Genomic DNA, 26794 nt, shown 5'->3' with positions numbered 1-26794 from the left:
ATATGGGTACATATACTACTAAACTACCTTACAGTACATATGGGTACATATACTACTAAACTACCTTACGGTACATATGGGTACATATACTACTAAACTACCTTACAGTACATATGGGTACATATACTACTAAACTACCTTACGGTACATATGGGTACATATACTACTAAACTACCTTACAGTACATATGGGTACATATACTACTAAACTACCTTACAGTACATATGGGTACATATACTACTAAACTACCTTACAGTACATATGGGTACATATACTACTATACTACCTTACAGTACATATGGGTACATATACTACTAAACTACCTTACAGTACATATGGGTACATACACTACTAAACTACCTTACAGTACATATGGGTACATATACTACTAAACTACCTTACAGTACATATGGGTACATATACTACTAAACTACCTTACAGTACATATGGGTACATATACTACTAAACTACCTTACAGTACATATGGGTACATATACTACTAAACTACCTTACAGTACATATGGGTACATATACTACTATACTACCTTACAGTACATATGGGTACATATACTACTAAACTACCTTACAGTACATATGGGTACATATACTACTAAACTACCTTACAGTACATATGGGTACATATACTACTAAACTACCTTACAGTACATATGGGTACATATACTACTAAACTACCTTACAGTACATATGGGTACATATACTACTAAACTACCTTACAGTACATATGGGTACATATACTACTAAACTACCTTACAGTACATATGGGTACATATACCACCAAACTACCTTACAGTACATATGGGTACATATACCACCAAACTACCTTCCAGTACATATGGGTACATATACTACTAAATTACCTTACAGTACATATGGGTACATATACTACTATACTACCTTACAGTACATATGGGTACATATACTACTAAACTACCTTACAGTACATATGGGTACATATACTACTAAACTACCTTACAGTACATATTTACATTTACATTTTAGTCATTTAGCAGACGCTCTTATCCAGAGCGACTTACAGGAGCAATTAGGGTTAAGTGCCTTGCTCAAGGGCACATTAACGTCATTTAGCAGACGCTCTTAGCCAGAGCGACTCACAAATTGGTGCGTTCACCCTATAGCCAGTGGGATAACCACTTTACAATTTGGGGGGGGGGGTTAGAAGGATTACTTTATCCTATCCCAGGTATTCCTTAAAGAGGTGGGGTTTCAAATGTCTCCGGAAGGTGGTGAGTGACTCCGCTGTCCTGGCGTCGTGAGGGAGCTTGTTCCACCATTGGGGTGCCAGAGCAGCGAACAGTTTTGACTGGGCTGAGCGGGAGCTATGCTTCCGCAGAGGAAGGGGAGCCAGCAGGCCAGAGGTGGATGAACGCAATGCCCTCGTTTGGGTGTAGGGACTGATCAGAGCCTGAAGGTACAGAGGTGCCGTTCCCCTCACTGCTCCATAGGCAAGCACCATGGTCTTGTAGCGGATGCGAGCTTCAACTGGAAGCCAGTGGAGTGTGCGGAGGAGGGGGGTGACGTGAGAGAACTTGGGAAGGTTGAACACCAGACGGGCTGCGGCATTCTGGATGAGTTGTAGGGGTTTAATGGCACAGGCAGGGAGGCCAGCCAACAGCGAGTTGCAGTAGTCCAGACGGGAGATGACAAGTGCCTGGATTAGGACCTGTGCCGCTTCCTGTGTAAGGCAGGGTCGTACTCTCCGAATGTTGTAGAGCATGAACCTGCAGGAGCGGGTCACCGCCTTGATGTTGGCGGAGAACGACAGGGTGTTGTCCAGGGTCACGCCTAGGCTCTTCGCACTCTGGGAGGAGGACACAGCGGAGTTGTCAACCGTGATGGCGAGATCACGGAACGGGCAGTCCTTCCCCGGGAGGAAGAGCAGCTCCGTCTTGCCAGGGTTCAGCTTGAGGTGGTGATCCGTCATCCATACTGATATGTCTGCCAGACATGCAGAGATGCGATTCGCCACCTGGTTATCAGAAGGGGGAAAGGAGAAGATTAGTTGTGTATCGTCAGCGTAGCAATGATAGGAAAGGCCATGTGAGGATATGACAGGGCCAAGTGACTTGGTGTATAGGGAGAAAAGGAGAGGGCCTAGAACTGAGCCCTGGGGGACACCAGTGGTGAGAGCACGTGGTGCGGAGACAGCTTCTCGCCACGCCACTTGGTAGGAGCGACCGGTCAGGTAGGACGCAATCCAGGAGTGAGCCGCGCCGGAGATGCCCAGCTCGGAGAGGGTGGAGAGGAGGATCTGATGGTTCACAGTATCAAAGGCAGCAGACAGGTCTAGAAGGACAAGAGCAGAGGAGAGAGAGTTAGCTTTAGCAGTGCGGAGAGTCTCCGTGACACAGAGAAGAGCAGTCTCAGTTGAATGACCAGTCCTGAAACCTGATTGGTTTGGATCAAGAAGGTCATTCTGAGAGAGATAGCAAGAGAGTTGGCTAAAGACGGCACGCTCAATAGTTTTGGAAAGAAAAGAAAGAAGGGATACTGGTCTGTAGTTGTTGACATCAGTGGGGTCGAGTGTTGGTTTTTTGAGAAGGGGAGCAACTCTCGCTCTCTTGAAGACGGAAGGGACATGGCCAGCGGTCAAGGATGAGTTGATCAGCGAGGTGAGGTAGGGGAGAAGGTCACCGGAGATGGTCTGGAGAAGGGAGGAGGGGATGGGGTCAAGCGGGCAGGTTGTTGGGCGGCCTGCAGTCACAAGTCGCAGGATTTTATCTGGAGAGAGAGGGGAGAAAGAAGTCAAAGCATAGGGTAGGGCAGTGTGAGCAGGACCAGCAGTGTCATTAGACTTAACAAACGAGGATCGGATGTCGTCAACCTTCTTTTCAAAGTGGTTGACGAAGTCATCCACAGAGAGAGAGGAGGGGGGGGGGGGGGGGGGAGGATTCAGGAGGGAGGAAAATGTGGCAAAGAGCTTCCTAGGGTTAGAGGCAGATGCTTGGAATTTAGAGTGGTAGAAGGTGGCCTTAGCAGCAGAAACAGATGAAGAAAATGTAGAGAGGAGGGAGTGAAAAGATGCCAGGTCGGCAGGGAGTTTAGTTTTCTTCCATTTCCGCTCCGCTGCCCGGAGCTCTGTTCTGTGACTTCTACATATACTACTAAACTACCTTACAGTACATATGGGTACATATACTACTAAACTACCTTACAGTACATATGGGTACATATACTACTAAACTACCTTACAGTACATATGGGTACATATACTACTAAACTACCTTACCGTACATATGGGTACATATACTACTAAACTACCTTACAGTACATATGGGTACATATACTACTAAACTACCTTACAGTACATATGGATACATATACTACTATACTACCTTACAGTACATATACTACTAAACTACATTACAGTACATATGGGTACATATACTACTATACTACCTTACAGTACATATGGGTACATATACTACTAAACTACCTTACAGTACATATGGGTACATATACTACTATACTACCTTACAGTACATATGGGTACATATACTACTAAACTACCTTACAGTACATATGGGTACATATACCACTAAACTACCTTACAGTACATGTGGGTACATATACCACTAAACTACCTTACAGTACATATGGGTACATATACTACTAAACTACCTTACAGTACATATGGGTACATATACTACTAAACTACCTTACAGTACATATGGGTACATATACTACTAAACCACCTTACAGTACATATGGGTACATATACTACTATACTACCTTACAGTACATATGGGTACATATACTACTAAACTACCTTACAGTACATATGGGTACATATACTACTAAACTACATTACAGTACATATGGGTACATATACTACTAAACTACCTTACAGTACATATGGGTACATATACTACTAAACTACCTTACAGTACATATGGGTACATATACTACTAAACTACCTTACAGTACATATGGGTACATATACTACTAAACTACCTTACAGTACATATGGGTACATATACTACTATACTACCTTACAGTACATATGGGTACATATACTACTAAACTACCTTACAGTACATATGGGTACATATACTACTAAACTACCTTACAGTACATATGGGTACATATACTACTAAACTACCTTACAGTACATATGGGTACATATACTACTATACTACCTTACAGTACATATGGGTACATATACTACTAAACTACATTACAGTACATATGGGTACATATACTACTAAATTACATTACAGTACATATGGGTACATATACTACTATACTACATTACAGTACATATGGGTACATATACTACTATACTACATTACAGTACATATGGGTACATATACTACTATACTACCTTACAGTACATATGGGTACATATACTACTAAACTACCTTACAGTACATATGGGTACATATACTACTATACTACCTTACAGTACATATGGGTACATATACTACTAAACTACCTTACAGTACATATGGGTACATATACTACTAAACTACCTTACAGTACATATGGGTACATATACTACTATACTACCTTACAGTACATATACTACTAAACTACATTACAGTACATATGGGTACATATACTACTAAATTACATTACAGTACATATGGGTACATATACTACTATACTACATTACAGTACATATGGGTACATATACTACTATACTACATTACAGTACATATGGGTACATATACTACTATACTACCTTACAGTACATATGGGTACATATACTACTAAACTACCTTACAGTACATATGGGTACATATACTACTATACTACCTTACAGTACATATGGGTACATATACTACTAAACTACCTTACAGTACATATGGGTACATATACTACTAAACTACCTTACAGTACATATGGGTACATATACTACTAAACTACCTTACAGTACATATGGGTACATATACTACTAAACTACCTTACAGTACATATGGGTACATATACTACTAAACTACATTACAGTACATATGGGTACATATACTACTATACTACCTTACAGTACATATACTACTAAACTACATTACAGTACATATGGGTACATATACTACTATACTACCTTACAGTACATATGGGTACATATACTACTAAACTACCTTACAGTACATATGGGTACATATACTACTATACTACCTTACAGTACATATGGGTACATATACTACTAAACTACCTTACAGTACATATGGGTACATATACTACTAAACTACCTTACAGTACATATGGGTACATATACTACTAAACTACCTTACAGTACATATGGGTACATATACTACTAAACTACCTTACAGTACATATGGGTACATATACTACTAAACTACCTTACAGTACATATGGGTACATATACTACTAAACTACATTACAGTACATATGGGTACATATACTACTATACTACCTTACAGTACATATACTACTAAACTACATTACAGTACATATGGGTACATATACTACTATACTACCTTACAGTACATATGGGTACATATACTACTAAACTACCTTACAGTACATATGGGTACATATACCACTAAACTACCTTACAGTACATATGGGTACATATACTACTAAACTACCTTACAGTACATATGGGTACATATACTACTAAACTACCTTACAGTACATATGGGTACATATACTACTAAACTACCTTACAGTACATATGGGTACATATACTACTAAACTACCTTACAGTACATATGGGTACATATACTACTAAACTACCTTACAGTACATATGGGTACATATACTACTAAATTACCTTACAGTACATATGGGTACATATACTTCTAAACTACCTTACAGTACATATGGGTACATATACTACTAAACTACCTTACAGTACATATGGGTACATATACTACTAAACTACCTTACAGTACATATGGGTACATATACTACTAAACTACCTTACAGTACATATGGGTACATATACTACTATACTACCTTACAGTACATATACTACTAAACTACATTACAGTACATATGGGTACATATACTACTATACTACATTACAGTACATATGGGTACATATACTACTAAACTACCTTACAGTACATATGGGTACATATACCACTAAACTACCTTACAGTACATATGGGTACATATACTACTAAACTACCTTACAGTACATATGGGTACATATACTACTAAACTACCTTACAGTACATATGGGTACATATACTACTAAACTACCTTACAGTACATATGGGTACATATACTACTAAACTACCTTACAGTACATATGGGTACATATACTACTATACTACCTTACAGTACATATGGGTACATATACTACTAAACTACCTTACAGTACATATGGGTACATATACTACTAAACTACCTTACAGTACATATGGGTACATATACTACTAAACTACCTTACAGTACATATGGGTACATATACTACTAAACTACCTTACAGTACATATGGGTACATATACTACTAAACTACCTTACAGTACATATGGGTACATATACTACTAAACTACCTTACAGTACATATGGGTACATATACTACTAAACTACCTTACAGTACATATGGGTACATATACTACTAAACTACATTACAGTACATATGGGTACATATACTACTAAATTACATTACAGTACATATGGGTACATATACTACTATACTACCTTACAGTACATATGGGTACATATACTACTATACTACCTTACAGTACATATGGGTACATATACTACTAAACTACCTTACAGTACATATGGGTACATATACTACTATACTACCTTACAGTACATATGGGTACATGTACTACTAAACTACATTACAGTACATATGGGTACATATACTACTAAACTACCTTACAGTACATATGGGTACATATACTACTAAACTACCTTACAGTACATATGGGTACATAAACTACTAAACTACCTTACAGTACATATGGGTACATATACTACTAAACTACCTTACAGTACATATGGGTACATATACTACTAAACTACTTACAGTACATATGGGTACATATACTACTAAACTACCTTACAGTACATATGGGTACATAAACTACTAAACTACCCTACAGTACATATGGGTACATATACTACTAAACTACCTTACAGTACATATGGGTACATATACTACTAAACTACCTTACAGTACATATGGGTACATAAACTACTAAACTACCTTACAGTACATATGGGTACATATACTACTAAACTACCTTACAGTACATATGGGTACATATACTACTAAACTACCTTACAGTACATATGGGTACATATACTACTAAACCACCTTACAGTACATATGGGTACATATACTACTAAACTACCTTACAGTACATATGGGTACATATACTACTAAACTACCTTACAGTACATATGGGTACATATACTACTAAACTACCTTACAGTACATATGGGTACATCTACTACTAAACTACCTTACAGTACATACAGTGGGGAAAAAAGTATTTAGTCAGCCACCAATTGTGCAAGTTCTCCCACTTAAAAAGATGAGAGAGGCCTGTAATTTTCATCATAGGTACACGTCAACTATGACAGACAAAATGAAATTCCAGAAAATCACATTGTAGGATTTTTTATGAATTTATTTGCAAATTATGGTGGAAAATAAGTATTTGGTCAATAACAAAAGTTTCTCAATACTTTGTTATATACCCTTTGTTGGCAATGACACAGGTCAAACGTTTTCTGTAAGTCTTCACAAGGTTTTCACACATTGTTGCTGGTATTTTGGCCCATTCCTCCATGCAGATCTCCTCTAGAGCAGTGATGTTTTGGGGCTGTCGCTGGGCAACACGGACTTTCAACTCCCTCCAAAGATTTTCTATGGGGTTGAGATCTGGAGACTGGCTAGGCCACTCCAGGACCTTGAAATGCTTCTTACGAAGCCACTCCTTCATTGCCCGGGCGGTGTGTTTGGGATCATTGTCATGCTGAAAGACCCAGCCACGTTTCATCTTCAATGCCCTTGCTGATGGAAGGAGGTTTTCACTCAAAATCTCACGATACATGGCCCCATTCATTCTTTCCTTTACACGGATCAGTCGTCCTGGTCCCTTTGCAGAAAAACAGCCCCAAAGCATGATGTTTCCACCCCCATGCTTCACAGTAGGTATGGTGTTCTTTGGATGCAACTCAGCATTCTTTGTCCTCCAAACACGACGAGTTGAGTTTTTACCAAAATGTTCTATGTTGGTTTCATCTGACCATATGACATTCTCCCAATCCTCTTCTGGATCATCCAAATGCACTCTAGCAAACTTCAGACGGGCCTGGACATGTACTGGCTTAAGCAGGGGGACACGTCTGGCACTGCAGGATTTGAGTCCCTGGCGGCGTAGTGTGTTACTGATGGTAGGCTTTGTTACTTTGGTCCCAGCTCTCTGCAGGTCATTCACTAGGTCCCCCCGTGTGGTTCTGGGATTTTTGCTCACCGTTCTTGTGATCATTTTGACCCCACGGGGTGAGATCTTGCGTGGAGCCCCAGATCGAGGGAGATTATCAGTGGTCTTGTATGTCTTCCATTTCCTAATAATTGCTCCCACAGTTGATTTCTTCAAACCAAGCTGCTTACCTATTGCAGATTCAGTCTTCCCAGCCTGGTGGAGGTCTACAATTTTGTTTCTGGTGTCCTTTGACAGCTCTTTGGTCTTGGCCATAGTGGAGTTTGGAGTGTGACTGTTTGAGGTTGTGGACAGGTGTCTTTTATACTGATAACAAGTTCAAACAGGTGCCATTAATACAGGTAACGAGTGGAGGACAGAGGAGCCTCTTAAAGAAGAAGTTACAGGTCTGTGAGTGCCAGAAATCTTGCTTGTTTGTAGGTGACCAAATACTTATTTTCCACCATAATTTGCAAATAAATTCATAAAAAATCCTACAATGTGATTTTCTGGATTTATTTTTCTCAATTTGTCTGTCATAGTTGACGTGTACCTATGATGAAAATTACAGGCCTCTCTCATCTTTTTAAGTGGGAGAACTTGCACAGTTGGTGGCTGACTAAATACTTTTTTCCCCACTGTATGGGTACATATACTACTAAACTACCTTACAGTACATATGGGTACATACAGTATACTACTAAACTACCTTACAGTACATATGGGTACATATACTACTAAACTACCTTACAGTACATATGGGTACATATACTATTAAACTACCTTACAGTACATATGGGTACATACAGTATACTACTAAACTACCTTACAGTACATATGGGTACATACAGTATACTACTAAACTACCTTACAGTACATATGGGTACATATACTACTAAACTACCTTACAGTACATATGGGTACATATACTACTAAACTACCTTACAGTACATATGGGTACATACAGTATACTACTAAACTACCTTACAGTACATATGGGTACATATACTACTAAACTACCTTACAGTACATATGGGTACATATACTACTAAACTATCTTACTGTACATCAACTACTAAACTACCTTACAGTACATATAGGTACATATACTACTAAACTACCTTACAGTACATATCAGTTTGAGAATGACAGTCAAATTATGTTTTACTTCAAAGGGATATTCATGTTTTAACAGTGCCCTCTCTCTCTCTCTCCTCCTCCTCTCCCTCCTCCTCCTCCTCCTCATCCTCCTCCTCTTCCTTCTCCTCCTCCTCCTCCTCCTCCTCCTCCTCTCTCTCTCTCCTCCTCCTCCTCCTCAGGCCTATATTACCTGACTGTAAGAAGAGAAGACGGACAGAATCCCTTGAGGTACAGAACCATTTTGTGACGGTTCCTTTAGCAGTGGGTTCTGACAGTGGAGGTGGAGGCGTTGACGCCCCATCCTATGACAGTGACGGGGCCACAGGGAGCAGCTCGGGGATGGGGGGCTATCAGCTCCTGACCTGGGATCGCTACCAGCCTGGCCTTTGGAGCACGCTCTACAACAGTAACTATGACGTCCTGTGAGTGTCTTTCTGCCTTACATTCCCTAACTCTTCCCCAAGGCTCACGCCTTAAGCTGCCTGTCTTAAAGTCTCTAACTCAAGGCTACATTATTTTAAGGGACAAATATTTTCCACTTTCTATGTCTGACCAAATCATAACTCATCAGCAATGTCTTTCTCATTTCTTAGCCCACAGTAAAATGGTTTAGTCATGAGTCATTGTAAACAAACCCCATTTCATTAACTTAAACAATTGACTTAAATGGCCACAATTGACTCCTACTGTATATTATTCTTATCACACTTGGTCAATCATAATTATAAACTGGGTGGTTCAAGACCTGAATGCTGATTGGCTGAAAGCCGTGGTATATCAGACCGTATACCACGAGTATGACAAAACATTTATTTTTACTGCTCTAATTATGTTGGTAACCAGTTTATAATAGCAATAAGGTATCTCTGGTGTTTGTGGTATATTGCCAATATACCACGTCTAAGGGCTGTATCCAGGCACTCCACGTTGTGCCGTGCTTAATATACCATATACCACACCCACTCGGGCATTATTGCTTAAATATACACTGAGTTTACAAAACATTAAGAACACCTTCCTAATATTGAGTTGCAACCCCCCTTTCGCCTCAATTCGTTAGGGCATGGACTACTAGGTGTCGAATGTGTTCCACAGGGATGCTGGCCCATGTTGACTCCAATGCTTCCCACAGTTGTGTCAAATTGGCTGGATGTCCGTTGGGTGGTGATACACACGGGAAACTGTCGAGCGTGAAAAACCCAGCAGCGTTGCAGTTCTTGACACAAACCGGTGCACCTGGCAGTCTGGCACCTACAACCATAGTCTGTTCAAAGGCACTTAAATATCTTGTCTTGCCCATTCACCCTCTGACACATGCACAATCCACGTCTCAATTGTCTCAAAACACTTCTTTAACCTGTCTCCTCCCCTTCATCTACACTGATTTGAAGTGGATTTAACAAGTGACATCAGTAAGGGATCATAGCTTTCACCTGGATTCACCTGGTCAGTCTGCAGTATGTCATGGAAAGAGCAGGTGTTCTTAATGTTTTGTCCACTCAGTGTATATGTTTCTATTGTCTCTCGACAGACCTTCCCCAGGTTACCATGTGGACACCGATAAGGGTTTCAACTACTCCGCAGCTGACGAGTCCTTTGTGTGTCAGAAAAAGAACCACTTTCAGGTCACAGTTCACGTAGGGATGGCCGGGGACCCCAAGTTCGTCAAAACACCCAACGGCCCTGCGCAAATAGAGAGCTTCCAAGTCAAGGTGTTTGGTGTCAAGGTTAGTATAACGCCATCCAAATATGCAACATGAACTTACCTAGAACATCAGATTTTTGACCTCGGCAGACTACTTCAAATGATGCAAAGGCATTAAAAGAAATAGTTTTTGTTAGTATGCAGTTAGCTATACTTTGACAATTTTTCTGTCTCTGCAGCTTGAGGCACAGACTCACAAAGTCACCATAGAACAGTCACAGTCTGATCGCAGCAAGAAACCATTCCTGCCAGTCAAGTGAGTGTCCTGTCCTCATTTCGTTATACTATTTACTGTAGACGGCTGTGTTCCATGTTGTGAGTGTAATCCGTCATTCAAACTGAACAATGACACAATTGTGATCAGAAAGGCGGTCTGGTTGCAGAAAAGTGATAACTATGGCTGAGATTCATCCGATCAGCGGTAGATCCGCGTAGTAGCACGTTTGACTTTTTAAAGGTAATTTTCCCATTGAGCCGACAAATGCAGCGTAGTTCACTGTAAATGCGGGAACATTGCCTTTAAAAGGTATATATGGTGCATGGCCAAAAAGGGATCGATTGGCTTGAATCCCGTCCTACGTTTTTGAATAACGTCTCATCCCTCAGAGTGAGTCTACCAGGGGACAAGATCACTAAAGTTACTCTGGGAAGACTGCACTTCAGTGAGACCACTGTCAACAACATGAGGAAAAAGGGAAAACCCAACCCTGACCAGAGGTTGGTTATTACTATGTTATTACCATGTTATTACATGTTATTACCATGTTATTATGTATTACATGTTATTACCACGTTATTACCATGTTATTATGTATTACATGTTATTACCATGTTATTACCATGTTATTACCATGTTATTACCATGTTATTACCATGTTATTACTCAGACCCGCTCTAAAAAAATTACTTTACATACTAATATCATCATTACATTTACATTTTAGTCATTTAGCAGACACTCTTATCCAGAGCGACTAACATGAGCAATTAGGGTTAAGTGCCTTGCTCAAGGGCACTTTTTTTCTCAACACTTTTTTTGTTGTTGTTTTATTCTTACTTTTTTGTTTAAAATAAATGCACTGTTGGTTAAGGGCTGTAAGTAAGCATTTCACTGTAATGTCTGCACCTGTTGTATTCGGCGCATGTGACCAATAACATTTGATTTGATTTGATTTGATTTGATCGACAGATTTTCCACCTAGTCGGCTCGGGGATTAGAACCAGCGACCTTTCGGTTACTGGCACAACGCTCTTAACCACTACGCTACCTGCCGCCCAATTGAAAGTGAAGTTTCAACATGTGGTTCCATGTGTCCTTGTGTTATGAGCAGGTACTTCCTGATGGTGGTGGGTTTGTACGCCACAGTGAGGGAAGAGAGTTACCTGCTGGTAGCATACATGTCAGAGAGGATCATAGTCAGGGTGAGTACTGAACCGTAAGTACTAAAGCAGGGATCATCAACTGTTGAGCGGATGTTTGTTTTTTTGCTCAGAAAACTCGGGGGGGGCCAAAAGAGACCACCCGGGGGGGCCAGATTTGGTACGCGGGCCGCCATTTGGGGAACCCTGTACTAAAAGCATTTAAAAGCATGGGACTAAAGTACTAAGTACTAAAGCATACTAAAACATGGGACTTGTTAAAATTAAGGTTAAAAAAAAAAAAAAACATAAAAGTAAAATAAAATGTACTAAACCATGTTTCCATTGGAGAATTTGTTCCAGAATGCACCGTGATCTAAATGGAACCAACCATAACCGTCACTTGAAACTCTTCCGTGTTCCTCCACCACAGGCGTCGAATCCGGGCCAGTTTGAGAACGACAGTGAGGTGTTTTGGCAGCGAGGACAGGCTCCGGACGCGGTGGTGTGCCAGGGGAGGGTGGGCATCAACACAGACACCCCCGATGAAGCCCTGGTGGTCTGTGGCAACGCTAAGATCATGGGGCAGGTCATGCACCCCTCCGACCACCGCGCCAAACACAACATACGAGAGGTATGAAGCAGCACATGCATGCTTCTATATAATAGCTATCGATATAATGGTTTTGGTGTAAAATAACAAGTAGGAACATAGAAATGCCTTCACAGCGGCCCAAGGAATGATATCTTACCTGAACTGACAATATTTGAACTCTGTAGGTGGATTCAACAGAGCAGCTGAAGAGAATATCTCAGATGAGGATAGTGGAGTATGACTACAAGCCTGAGTTCGCCTCAAAGATGGGGATCGATCACATACATGAAACAGGCATCATAGCCCAGGAGGTGAAGAAGCTGCTGCCTGCTGCTGTCAAAGAGGTGGGGGACATCACCTGCAGCGACGGAGAGAAGATCCACAACTTCCTCATGGTGGACAAAGTAAGTGTCAGTTCCCCACGAGATTGAAGGCCTGATAACATATTATCCGGTGTGATAATCAGTATGAGGATTGTCAAGAGATTTGTCAGTGTTATGGTCCCACTTTAAACAAACTACTTTGAAGAACAATTTACTGTAACATTTTATATTCTATTTCTCCCCCCACAGGAGCAGATCTTCATGGAGAACGTCGGGGCTGTGAAGCAGCTGTGTAAGCTGACTGACAACCTGGAGAACAGGATTCAGGAGCTGGAGGTGTGGAACACACAGTCGGCCAAGCTCAAGAACATGGGCAGCCTGCGATCCAGCAGCAACCCTGCTAACAGCAGCACTAAAGAGTAATATTACCGTACCACCAGGGGGTGCTGTTATCTATGGCCTATTGCCTACAAGTTCGCTTTCAGTTTTCAAAATATTTGGAGATACTGAGATATTTTCTCTGGCACCCTACAGAAAAACCCCTTTTGTATTAAATTCAGTCAATCAGTTTAGTCAGGTACTCAGGGCCTGTTTTCATATCTCTGGCGTGTAAGAGACAGGGGGGATGGTACTGAGGGTGGTTGAGCTGTGGATGTGTTGTGCCTCTGTCTTTATGACCAGGGTCACTTTCATGGGGCCGTCAACACATTCTCAGCTCAACGGTAACGACCCTATGGCTTCTGCTCTATGCTTCCTGTACTGTAAAATATCTCCAGTTTATTGTAGTTTAGGAGCCTCACCTTACGGAAAGACTGAGTTTGTACTTGAATGGACTGGATAGGGAATGCTCCGACTGTCTTGGTTTCCTAGTACACGTGTCACATTTTCAACTGTCATTATTTAACATGCTGTGTTGATAATATACATACTTGTGTTGTGTTACACAGGAAAATGAACAGACACAGCAGTGTTCCACCACCCCAACAGAAGCCAACGCCTCTCAAATCTTTCAAGGTGAGGTAGAACTTCAGAAAGACTGTATACTTGTATAACAACAGGTGTACATCAAGTCTGATTCAAACCAACACCATTTATATTCCTGTTTATTCTCTTTAAGGCGAAGTTCCAGGCGAAGTACCACCACTGCTTAAAACACAAGTTCGTCCAAGTCATCATCATCATTCTGGTAGCAACAATGGCTTTCTGGTAAGACCGCCTGTTACAACTGAGGAGGAGATATTCTTATTTGTTTTACAGTAAAACAAAACGTACGGCTGCTTTGTTCGAAAATACCTTTGGATATTGAAGCACTGCCAGTGGTGTAAAGTACTTAAGTAAAAAAATACTTTGAAGTAATACTTAAGTTGTTTTTTGGGGTATCTGTACATTACTTTACTATTTATATTTTGGACAACTTTTACTTTTACTTCACTACATTCCTAAAGAAAATAATGTACTTTTTACTCCCATACATTTTCCCTGACACCCAAAAATACTTGTTACATTTTGAATGCGTAGCAGGACAGGAACATTTTCTAATTCACACACTTATCAAGAGAACATCCCTGGTCATCCCTACTGCCTCTGATCTGGCGGACTCACTAAACACACATGCTTCGTTTGTAAATGATGTCTAAGCATTGGAGATAGCCCCTGGCTTTCCGTAAATTAAAAAAACAAGAAAATGGCGCCATCTGGTTTGCTTAAGATAAGGAACTTGAAATTATTTGTACTTTTACTTTTACTTTTAATACCTAAGTATATTTTAGCAATTACATTTACTTTTGATACTTAAGTATATTTAAAACCAAATACTTTTAGACTTTTACTCAAGTAGTATTTTACTGGGTGACTTTTACTTGAGTCATTTTCTATTAATGTATCTTTACTTTTACTCAAGTATGACAATTGAGTACTTTTTCCACCACTGAGCACTGCAATATTCAGGTAACTGCCAAAATAAAGGAAACATAAAGTGTCTTAATAGGGCGTTGGGCCACCACGAGCCAGAACAGCTTCCATGCACCTTGGCATAGACTCTACCAGTGTCTGGAACTCTATTGGAGGGATGTGAAACCATTCTTCCACCAGTCATTCCATCATTTAGTGTTTTGTTGATGGTGGTGGAAAACGCTGTCTCAGGCGCCGCTCCAGAATCTCCCACAAGTGTTTAAATTGGGTTGAGATGTGGTGACTGAGACGGCCACGGCATAAGGTCTACATCATTGCCATGCTCATGAAACCATTCAGTGACCACTCGTGCCCTGTGGATGGGGGCGTTGTCATCTATGGGGGCATAGCCATGGTAGCCAAAATAATGGCCAAAATAATGTCCCTAAACATGAAAATATAATAGAAATAATAACCCTAAGCATGCTGGGATGTTTAATTGCTTAATTGACTCAGGAACCACACCTGTGTGGAAGCGACTGCTTTCAATATACTTTGTATCCCTCATTTACTCAAGTGTTTCCATTATTTTGGCAGTTCCCTCTACCTGAATATATAGGGAAAGGGGGATACCTAGTCAGTTGTTCAACTGAATGCATTCAACTAATATAATATTGAGAGCGTAAAGCTTTATCTATTCTGATAACTGTATCAGAGAGATCTAAACGTGAGAAACGTTGACTATCATATCAGCTAGGGAGGGACGTGACTGTATAGAAGCATTGGAGAGTTTAGAATATAGAAGTTTACCATTCCTTACAACTTATTTTTCATAAACAGGTCCCGTGTAGCTCAGTTGGTAAAGCATGGCGCTTGCAATGCCAGGGTTGTGGGTTCGTTTCCCACGGGGGGCCAGTATGAAAAAAATGTATGCACTCTGGATAAGAGCGTCTGCTAAATTACTAAAATGTAAAAAAATGTAAAATAAATCGACACTTGAAGTAATTTTTTTTTATGTACCTGCATTGTAAATCCCCTGGTTTGGCCTGACTATGTTGTTTTCTTATGTAATGTTTATGAATGTGTTATGCATGAGTTATGAAGTGTTATGATGTCCTCATGTCTCCTCCACAGCTCTATTGCCATCACAGCTCTCTACATGCTGACTCTGAGAGACGACGCCGGCATGCTCTTTCCTGGAAGCACGTAAGACACACCACTAAACTGGCTTCAAAAACTACAGCTGCCCCCAGCCTTTATTTGACAAGTAAACGGTGCCAAGGATACTATTGAGACACAAACGTTATTATCATCAGTGACAACACTATCCAGAACTGAATGTGAAATTAATTTCAAAGATCATATCATGTTTTTTTATTTGCAGCAACGAGACTACTATGCACCCTCTCTACACCTCAACAGTCAGGCCTGCCTTAGGTAAACATCCTCTCTACACCTCAACAGTCAGGCCTACCTTAGGTAAACATCCTCTCTACACCTCAACAGTCAGGCCTACCGTAGGTAAACATCCTCTCTACACCTCAACAGTCAGGCCTACCTTAGGTAAACATCCTCTCTACACCTCAACAGTCAGGCCTGCCTTAGGTAAACATCCTCTCTACACCTCAACAGTCAGGCCTACCTTAGGTAAACATCCTCTCTACACCTCAACAGTCAGGCCTACCTTAGGTAAACATCCTCTCTACACCTCAACAGTCAGGCCTACCTTAGGTAAACATCCTCTCTACACCTCAACAGTCAGGCCTACCTTAGGTAAACATCCTCTCTACACCTCAACAGTCAGGCCTACCTTAGGTAAACATCCTCTCTACACCTCAACAGTCAGGCCTACCTTAGGTAAACATCCTCTCTACACCTCAACAGTCAGGCCTACCTTAGGTAAACATCCTCTCTACACCTCAACAGTCAGGCCTACCTTAGGTAAACATCCTCTCTACACCTCAACAGTCAGGCCTACCGTAGGTAAACATCCTCTCTACACCTCAACAGTCAGGCCTACCTTAGGTAAACATCCTCTCTACACCTCAACAGTCAGGCCTACCTTAGGTAAACATCCTCTCTACACCTCAACAGTCAGGCCTACCGTAGGTAAACATCCTCTCTACACCTCAACAGTCAGGCCTACCGTAGGTAAACATCCTCTCTACACCTCAACAGTCAGGCCTGCCTTAGGTAAACATCCTCTCTACACCTCAACAGTCAGGCCTACCTTAGGTAAACATACTCTCTACACCTCAACAGTCAGGCCTACCTTAGGTAAACATCCTCTCTACACCTCAACAGTCAGGCCTACCTTAGGTAAACATCCTCTCTACACCTCAACAGTCAGGCCTACCGTAGGTAAACATCCTCTCTACACCTCAACAGTCAGGCCTACCGTAGGTAAACATCCTCTCTACACCTCAACAGTCAGGCCTGCCTTAGGTAAACATCCTCTCTACACCTCAACAGTCAGGCCTACCTTAGGTAAACATCCTCTCTACACCTCAACAGTCAGGCCTACCTTAGGTAAACATCCTCTCTACACCTCAACAGTCAGGCCTACCGTAGGTAAACATCCTCTCTACACCTCAACAGTCAGGCCTGCCTTAGGTAAACATCCTCTCTACACCTCAACAGTCAGGCCTACCTTAGGTAAACATCCTCTCTACACCTCAACAGTCAGGCCTACCGTAGGTAAACATCCTCTCTACACCTCAACAGTCAGGCCTGCCTTAGGTAAACATCCTCTCTACACCTCAACAGTCAGGCCTACCTTAGGTAAACATCCTCTCTACACCTCAACAGTCAGGCCTACCGTAGGTAAACATCCTCTCTACACCTCAACAGTCAGGCCTACCGTAGGTAAACATCCTCTCTACACCTCAACAGTCAGGCCTACCTTAGGTAAACATCCTCTCTACACCTCAACAGTCAGGCCTACCTTAGGTAAACATCCTCTCTACACCTCAACAGTCAGGCCTACCTTAGGTAAACATCCTCTCTACACCTCAACAGTCAGGCCTACCTTAGGTAAACATCCTCTCTACACCTCAACAGTCAGGCCTGCCTTAGGTAAACATCCTCTCTACACCTCAACAGTCAGGCCTACCTTAGGTAAACATCCTCTCTACACCTCAACAGTCAGGCCTACCTTAGGTAAACATCCTCTCTACACCTCAACAGTCAGGCCTACCGTAGGTAAACATCCTCTCTACACCTCAACAGTCAGGCCTACCTTAGGTAAACATCCTCTCTACACCTCAACAGTCAGGCCTACCTTAGGTAAACATCCTCTCTACACCTCAACAGTCAGGCCTACCTTAGGTAAACATCCTCTCTACACCTCAACAGTCAGGCCTACCTTAGGTAAACATCCTCTCTACACCTCAACAGTCAGGCCTACCTTAGGTAAACATCCTCTCTACACCTCAACAGTCAGGCCTGCCTTAGGTAAACATCCTCTCTACACCTCAACAGTCAGGCCTACCTTAGGTAAACATCCTCTCTACACCTCAACAGTCAGGCCTACCGTAGGTAAACATCCTCTCTACACCTCAACAGTCAGGCCTACCTTAGGTAAACATCCTCTCTACACCTCAACAGTCAGGCCTACCTTAGGTAAACATCCTCTCTACACCTCAACAGTCAGGCCTACCTTAGGTAAACATCCTCTCTACACCTCAACAGTCAGGCCTACCTTAGGTAAACATCCTCTCTACACCTCAACAGTCAGGCCTACCTTAGGTAAACATCCTCTCTACACCTCAACAGTCAGGCCTACCTTAGGTAAACATCCTCTCTACACCTCAACAGTCAGGCCTACCTTAGGTAAACATCCTCTCTACACCTCAACAGTCAGGCCTACCTTAGGTAAACATCCTCTCTACACCTCAACAGTCAGGCCTGCCTTAGGTAAACATCCTCTCTACACCTCAACAGTCAGGCCTACCTTAGGTAAACATCCTCTCTACACCTCAACAGTCAGGCCTGCCTTAGGTAAACATCCTCTCTACACCTCAACAGTCAGGCCTACCGTAGGTAAACATCCTCTCTTCACCTCAACAGTCAGGCCTACCTTAGGTAAACATCCTCTCTGCACCTCAACAGTCAGGCCTACCTTAGGTAAACATCCTCTCTACACCTCAACAGTCAGGCCTACCTTAGGTAAACATCCTCTCTACACCTCAACAGTCAGGCCTACCTTAGGTAAACATCCTCTCTACACCTCAACAGTCAGGCCTACCTTAGGTAAACATCCTCTCTACACCTCAACAGTCAGGCCTACCTTAGGTAAACATCCTCTCTACACCTCAACAGTCAGGCCTACCTTAGGTAAACATCCTCTCTACACCTCAACAGTCAGGCCTACCTTAGGTAAACATCCTCTCTACACCTCAACAGTCAGGCCTACCTTAGGTAAACATCCTCTCTACACCTCAACAGTCAGGCCTACCTTAGGTAAACATCCTCTCTACACCTTAACAGTCAGGCCTACCTTAGGTAAACATCCTCTCTACACCTCAACAGTCAGGCCTACCTTAGGTAAACATCCTCTCTACACCTCAACAGTCAGGCCTACCTTAGGTAAACATCCTCTCTACACCTCAACAGTCAGGCCTACCGTAGGTAAACATCCTCTCTACACCTCAACAGTCAGGCCTGCCTTAGGTAAACATCCTCTCTACACCTCAACAGTCAGGCCTGCCTTAGGTAAACATCCTCTCTACACCTCAACAGTCAGGCCTACCTTAGGTAAACATCCTCTCTACACCTCAACAGTCAGGCCTACCTTAGGTAAACATCCTCTCTACACCTCAACAGTCAGGCCTACCTTAGGTAAACATCCTCTCTACACCTCAACAGTCAGGCCTACCTTAGGTAAACATCCTATCTACACCTCAACAGTCAGGCCTACCTTAGGTAAACATCCTCTCTGCACCTCAACAGTCAGGCCTACCTTAGGTAAACATCCTCTCTACACCTCAACAGTCAGGCCTACCTTAGGTAAACATCCTCTCTACACCTCAACAGTCAGGCCTACCTTAGGTAAACATCCTCTCTACACCTCAACAGTCAGGCCTACCTTAGGTAAACATCCTCTCTACACCTCAACAGTCAGGCCTACCTTAGGTAAACATCCTCTCTACACCTCAACAGTCAGGCCTACCGTAGGTAAACATCCTCTCTACACCTCAACAGTCAGGCCTACCTTAGGTAAACATCCTCTCTACACCTCAACAGTCAGGCCTACCTTAGGTAAACATCCTCTCTACACCTCAACAGTCAGGCCTACCTTAGGTAAACATCCTCTCTACACCTCAACAGTCAGGCCTACCTTAGGTAAACATCCTCTCTACACCTCAACAGTCAGGCCTACCTTAGGTAAACATCCTCTCTACACCTCAACAGTCAGGCCTACCGTAGGTAAACAACCCCTATATGCCCTTTAGATGGTTTTACTCTTCACCGTAGTAACATTGTCTGTCATGAGTAGTCATTGATGTGGAGATTGACCCTTGTTTGTTTGTTTGTTTATTAGTAAACCCAACAACAACCCCTGGCCCGTGGCCCCCTGATGTGGACTTCTGTAGCCTGCTCTACTGTGAGGACGTGTTCTGCTGTCCCACTAAAGACACCATGGATAATACCACCACCATCTCTCCTTCCCTCCTCTCCTCCACTGCATCTCCCACTACCGGGCCCTCTCTAGCAGGTGAGCTAGCTACTACCTGTCTTCATTTACCAACAACAATCTTCCCTGTGTCTGTTTCCTTATTCATGCTAGCTTATCTTTATGTAAAACGTACCAGTTGATGACCTTGAATGATACTGAGACGTAATTCTGATGCTGTAAAAGTGTTGACATTGTGCTGCTTTGTGACATGCAGTAAAAGCCCACTTTTTTTGGATCCAATTCTGTCTTCTCAGATAAAGGAAAAGACAAATTCAATGAAGAAATCAAAGGTGCCGGAGATTGTAAGTCAAATTCTATCGCATACATTTGAAGATACATTTTTATGCTAATCCAAATATGTTATTTTCTGAATACTTTAGAGTATGACTTCGGATTGCTGTTCTATTTTCAGGGACAAACACAACGATTAAGTCTTTTTTCATCAAAGAAAACCAACAGATAATTGACTCTCGGTACTGTGAGAAAGGAAGCTGTAGGTAGGTATTCAGTCAATTTGAACTCATTTATACACTACCGGCCAAAAGTTTTAGAACACCTACTCATTCAAGGGTTTTTCTTTATTTTTACTATTATCTACATTGTGGAATAATAGTGAAGACATCAAAACTATGAAATAACACATATGGAATCATGTAGTAACCAAAAAAGTGTTAAACAAATCTAAATATATGTTATATTTGAGATTCTTAAAAGTAGCCACCATTTGCCTTGATGACAGCTTTGCACACTCTTGGCATTCTCTCAACCAGCTTCATGAGGTAGTCACCTCGAATGCATTTCAATTAACAGGTGTGCCTTCTTAAAAGTTAATGTGTGGAATTTCTTTCCTTCTTAATGCGTTTGAGCCAATCAGTTGTCTTGTGACAAGGTAGGGAGGGTACACAGAAGATAGCCCTATTTGGTAAAAGACCAAGTCCATATTATGGCAAGAAGAGATCAAATAAGCAAAGAGAAACGACAGTCCATCATTGCTTTAACACATGAAGGTCAGTCAATATGGACATTTTCAAGTCGCAAAAACCATCAAGCGCTATGATGAAACTGGCTCTCATGAGGACTGCCACAGGAAAGGAAGACCCAGAGTTACCTCTGCTGCAGAGGATATGTTCATTAGAGTTACCAGCCTCAGAAATTGCAGCCCAAATAAATGCTTCACAGAGTTCAAATTGCTGCAAAGAAACCACTACTAAAGGACACCAATAATAAGAAGAGACTTGCTTGGTCCAAGAATCACGAGCAATGGACATTAGACTGGTGGAAATTTGTCCTTTGGTCTGGAGTCCAAATTGGAGATTTTTGGTTCCAACCGCTGTCTTTGTGAGACGCGGTGTGGGTGAATGGATGATCTCTGCATGTGTATTTCCCAACGTAAAGCACGGAGGAGGATTTATTAGAATTCAAGGCACACTTAACCAGCATGGCTACCACAGCATTCTGCAACGATACGCCATCCCATCTGGTTTGGGCTTATTGGGACTATCAATTGTTTTTCAACAGGACAATGACCTGACACACCTCCAGGCTGTGTAAGGGCTATTTTACCAAGAAGGAGAGTGATGGAGTGCTGCATCAGATGGACTGGTTTTCCACAATCCCCCGACCTCAACCAAATTGAGATGGTTTGGGATGAGTCGGACGGCAGAGTGAAGGAAAAGCAGCCAACAAGTGCTAAGCATATGTGGGAACTCCTTCAAGACTGTTGGAAAAGCATTCCAGGTGAAGCTGGTTGAGATAATGCCAAGAGTGTTCAAAGCTGTCATCAAGGCAAAGGGTGGCTATTTGAAGAATCTCAAATATATAATATATTTTGATTTGTTTAACACTTTTTTGGTTACTACATGATTCCGTATGTGTTATTTCATAATTTTGATGTCTTCACTATTATTCTACATAGTAAAAAATTAAGAAAAACCCTTGAATGAGTAGGTGTTCTAAAACTTTTGACCTGTAGTGTAGATTTAGAATCAGAAAGCCAAACCGATGGTATACTCACCTCTATTTGATCTGTTTCCATCTAGGTCAGGAAACTACTCCTTCCAAATCCCTATCAGCAAGTTCATCCCTATCAACATGCGTGTCACCGTCCAGATGAAGTGAGTAGCCAGGGCTTGAGACATGCTCCCTCTCTCTCCACTTTGTTTTCCATTTCTACTACTGCCCACTGCCAGTGGTGACAGACTGGCATTGACTCTGGACGGGGCAGGAGAGAGTTTCTAAGAGGGTATCTTACCTCAGGGGCTGATGATGGTCTGAATCGGTGGACCCAGACGTTCAAGATTCCGTGCAGTGGGACTTGTGGGAGCTTGCGAGTCTAAGGGCTCGATTCAATCCTTAGTTGTGTATGGCGCGATTGGAATTTTAAAGCCAATGTTTCCGCATTTGCGGAGACTGCAGTCACGTAATCGCTGCATATGTCGTCTCAATTGGAAATTGCCTTTTAAATGTCAATCACACTACACCGCAGATCTTCGGCGCTACGGATTGAATCGAGCCCTAAAGCTTTGTCTGAATCAGACATTGGACCCGGTCTGGCAGGAGTTCCTGTTCTGTATGAGGAGACGAAGGCCTCTAAGACAGACCTGCATGGGCACATTCTCTCACTGTTGTTCAGACTGATGACAAATTGTCACGGAGCACTTTGTACTTGCGCTGTGTGTTTGTTGTAAGTACCGCAAATGACCACTAGATGTCTCCTCTCCTCTGATCCAGCACTATAGAGCTGCTGGTTGTCCACCTGTGTCATTCTGATGTGACGTTTAAATGCTCTGCCGTGATGGACCATGATCAAACCAACGAAGAATACACTTTCATAAATACACAGGTATGGTATCCACAGACAACACTATACTGTGGTTGCTATCTGTATGATAATTGCAAACTCTCTGCTCTTTGTATGATTAAAAAGCAACCAAAAGTAAGAGTGACACTTTATTTACTTTACTGTCTCTTTCACTCTCTCCAGGGCTACGTCCATGAATGGCCTCTGCCAGTGTCTCGATTCTACAGGAGCTCCTACCACTTTCGCTCCGCAGTGGCTGTAAGAACGAAAGGATTTCTGAATGTGTCTTTTCCTAAAATATCAGTGTCAAAAGACACTGTCGCAACAGCCTCACAACTGCTACGTGTTGTATGTTGTGGGGGGGGGGGGAGACGACCCAATCTGATAACCACAATCTAACAGAGTTGTTAAACATTGTCTTCACAGAACAGCTACATAAGTATGTTATAACCACCCCCCTTCCCCTTCCTCAACTCACCGTAATGCTCTCGCCCCACACTGGTATTGGAAGCTGAAAAGGAGTTGACATTTAATCCACAACGGTCACTGTAGGCTACCAGAGATGTTCTTTAATGTCGTAACAGACTTTGACTACACCCTGACATCGTCATGGTTTAGTCTCTGCCAGATATCCTATGCTTACAATGTCAAACAATCAAATGTATGTGTGGTTGGTAGACGACCAAAACAAACTGTAAATCTCAGAGAGGAAGAGGTGAAGCGAGAGGTTTACTCCGCACAAAATCTGTCCACAAAAAGAAGCCCACAAAGTGAGGAATTTTTTGTATGGAGGTCAATGAGAGAGTGTCGATTTTTGGTCAACAAAAAATTTAATTCGTATTTTGCTACGTGAGGCTTATTTGATCGAATAGAAGTTTTGTAATGGTTAGGTTGTTGCACTGATATAAGTGAACGCACGTGGCATTTTGGCAACTTTGGGAGAAAAAAAAAAACGACTTTATATCGGTTGTGCCCGTTGTAATGGAGATAGATGGAGGACTCATCATGGCCATAACACATTTAAGCATGGACATTGCCATTGAGGGCTTCCACCATTTTAAAGTAGTCAACTGAGTTGGGAGCAATCCCCCAATGAAGAAGCAGAAAACGGACTTCTTTAAAACTGTCACAGACGCTAAAATGGCACGGATACAAAGATTAGTCTCCCGAGTGGCGCAGTGGTCTAAGGCACTGCATCGCAGTGCTAGCTGTGCCACAAGAGATCCTGGTTCGAATCCAGGCTCTGTCGTAGCCGGCCGCGACCGCGCACAATTGGCCCAGCGTCGTCCAGGGTAGGGGAGGGAATGGCTGGCAGGGAGGTAGCTCAGTTGGTAGAGCATGGCGTTTGCAACGCCAGGGTTGTGGGTTCGATTCCCACGGGGGGCCAGTATAAAAAAATAAATACAAAAAAATAACTGTAAGTCACTCTGGATAAGAGCGTCTGCTAAATGACTAAAATGTAAATGTAATTAGTCCTTTATCTATCACACGTGTATCTACCCTCTCATTGGCTAGAATGGTCCCACCTGATCTCGCCTCCTCACACTTGCCTTCCGTCTTTGAGGACTTGTACAGTATTTCCATTGTTAGAGTGGTCACTTGTCAATATCATAGACAATCTTGGTCTATCTCCATCCAGGGCCAGGCAGACTGCAATACCGACCGTGGCTTCATGGGGGCGCTGTTCACAGACTACCATTTCAACTTCTACCGGAGGTGTGAGTGAGGAAGAAGACCTCATCATACTGTAGTTCCTTTGGCAGGCCAGCCAGTGTCCAATGACATGTCAGTGTTTATTTTCATGATGTATGCCAACCCTAATAATAAATCCATGTTGTATTGGTTTTTCTATTAAATGTCCTGATTGTTGATGAGATTGTTGTATACAATCTCTTTTTACAAGAACTGTATAAGAGCATATTTATTGATACAGAATTATAGTAGGTAAGAGTTGTTTGATTCACTTTGCCTTGTGACAATTCTTGCACTATGTGAAAAGAGATTCAATTGGAATAGAACTGAATAGGATTATTTTTATTTTTAGTAGAATGTAATGCAGTACAACAGGTTATTGATAACTCATTAAACAATACATTGATCATGTCACACTGTTGGCACACAGGACAGGATGAGTCCCAAAGTAAAATAGTACTTATATTACTGTATTTCATACTTCACTGTGTAGTTAGTTATTACATTTATTTCAGAAAGTAATTGTGTTGAATTCTGTGTTACTGCATAATTTCCTAGTAATTACCAGGTAAATACAACTGGAAACTGTAAAATAAAGTACTGAATTCTCTGTTGTTTAGCAGGTACTTCCATCCAACTTTATAATTCAGACGTAAATGTAGAATTACTTCAGTAGCCTATATACCTCTGTATGCCTCCTTGTCTGTATACCTGCAGACATACAGTTGAAGTCAGAAGTTTGTGTACACTTAGGTTGGAGTCATTAAAACTCGTTTTTCAACCACTCCACAAATTTCTTGTTAACAAACTATAGTTTTGGCAAGTCGGTTAGGTCATCTACTTTGTGCATGACACAAGTTATTTTTCCAACAATTGTTTACAGACAGATTATTTCACTTATAATTCACTGTATCACAATTCCAGTGGGTCAGAAGTTTACATACACTAAGTTGACTGTGCCTTTAAACAGCTAGGAAAATTCCAGAAAATGATGTCATGGCTTTAGAAGCTTCTGATAGGCTAATTGACATCATTTGAGTCAATTGGAGGTGTACCTGTGGATGTATTTCAAGGCCTACCTTCAAACTCAGTGCCTCTTTGCTTGACATCATGGGAAAATCCAAAGAAATCAGCCAAGACCTGGTTCATCCTTGGGAGCAATTTCCAAACGCCTGAAGGTACCACGTTCATCTGTACAAACAATAGTACGCCAGTAT

The 26794-nt window shown here is 41.9% G+C and overlaps 1 protein-coding gene across 1 annotated transcript in view; it reads left to right on the top strand.

Moving 5' to 3' along the window:
- Nucleotides 1-26187, top strand: part of LOC311116729 (myelin regulatory factor-like protein) — a 35896-nt gene extending 9709 nt beyond the window's left edge. Inside the window, exons 6-24 of the mRNA XM_084191770.1 lie at nucleotides 9716-9958; nucleotides 11068-11263; nucleotides 11421-11497; nucleotides 11848-11958; nucleotides 12573-12663; nucleotides 13034-13234; nucleotides 13381-13599; nucleotides 13768-13937; nucleotides 14466-14532; nucleotides 14636-14724; nucleotides 16543-16614; nucleotides 16793-16845; nucleotides 20951-21124; nucleotides 21340-21387; nucleotides 21498-21582; nucleotides 23125-23199; nucleotides 23816-23927; nucleotides 24069-24143; nucleotides 25525-26187. Of these exons, the coding sequence (XP_084047896.1) occupies nucleotides 9716-9958; nucleotides 11068-11263; nucleotides 11421-11497; nucleotides 11848-11958; nucleotides 12573-12663; nucleotides 13034-13234; nucleotides 13381-13599; nucleotides 13768-13937; nucleotides 14466-14532; nucleotides 14636-14724; nucleotides 16543-16614; nucleotides 16793-16845; nucleotides 20951-21124; nucleotides 21340-21387; nucleotides 21498-21582; nucleotides 23125-23199; nucleotides 23816-23927; nucleotides 24069-24143; nucleotides 25525-25611 (2245 nt within the window). The 3' untranslated portion in view covers nucleotides 25612-26187. The remainder of the gene's footprint in view (nucleotides 1-9715; nucleotides 9959-11067; nucleotides 11264-11420; nucleotides 11498-11847; nucleotides 11959-12572; nucleotides 12664-13033; nucleotides 13235-13380; nucleotides 13600-13767; nucleotides 13938-14465; nucleotides 14533-14635; nucleotides 14725-16542; nucleotides 16615-16792; nucleotides 16846-20950; nucleotides 21125-21339; nucleotides 21388-21497; nucleotides 21583-23124; nucleotides 23200-23815; nucleotides 23928-24068; nucleotides 24144-25524) is intronic.
- Nucleotides 26188-26794: the final 607 nt, after the last annotated feature.

This window comes from Coregonus lavaretus, assembly GCF_964263955.1.
Source record: "Coregonus lavaretus genome assembly, contig: HAP1_SCAFFOLD_3729, whole genome shotgun sequence".
Taxonomy (NCBI): domain Eukaryota; kingdom Metazoa; phylum Chordata; class Actinopteri; order Salmoniformes; family Salmonidae; genus Coregonus; species Coregonus lavaretus.
This window is presented reverse-complemented; position numbering and strand designations above follow the sequence as displayed.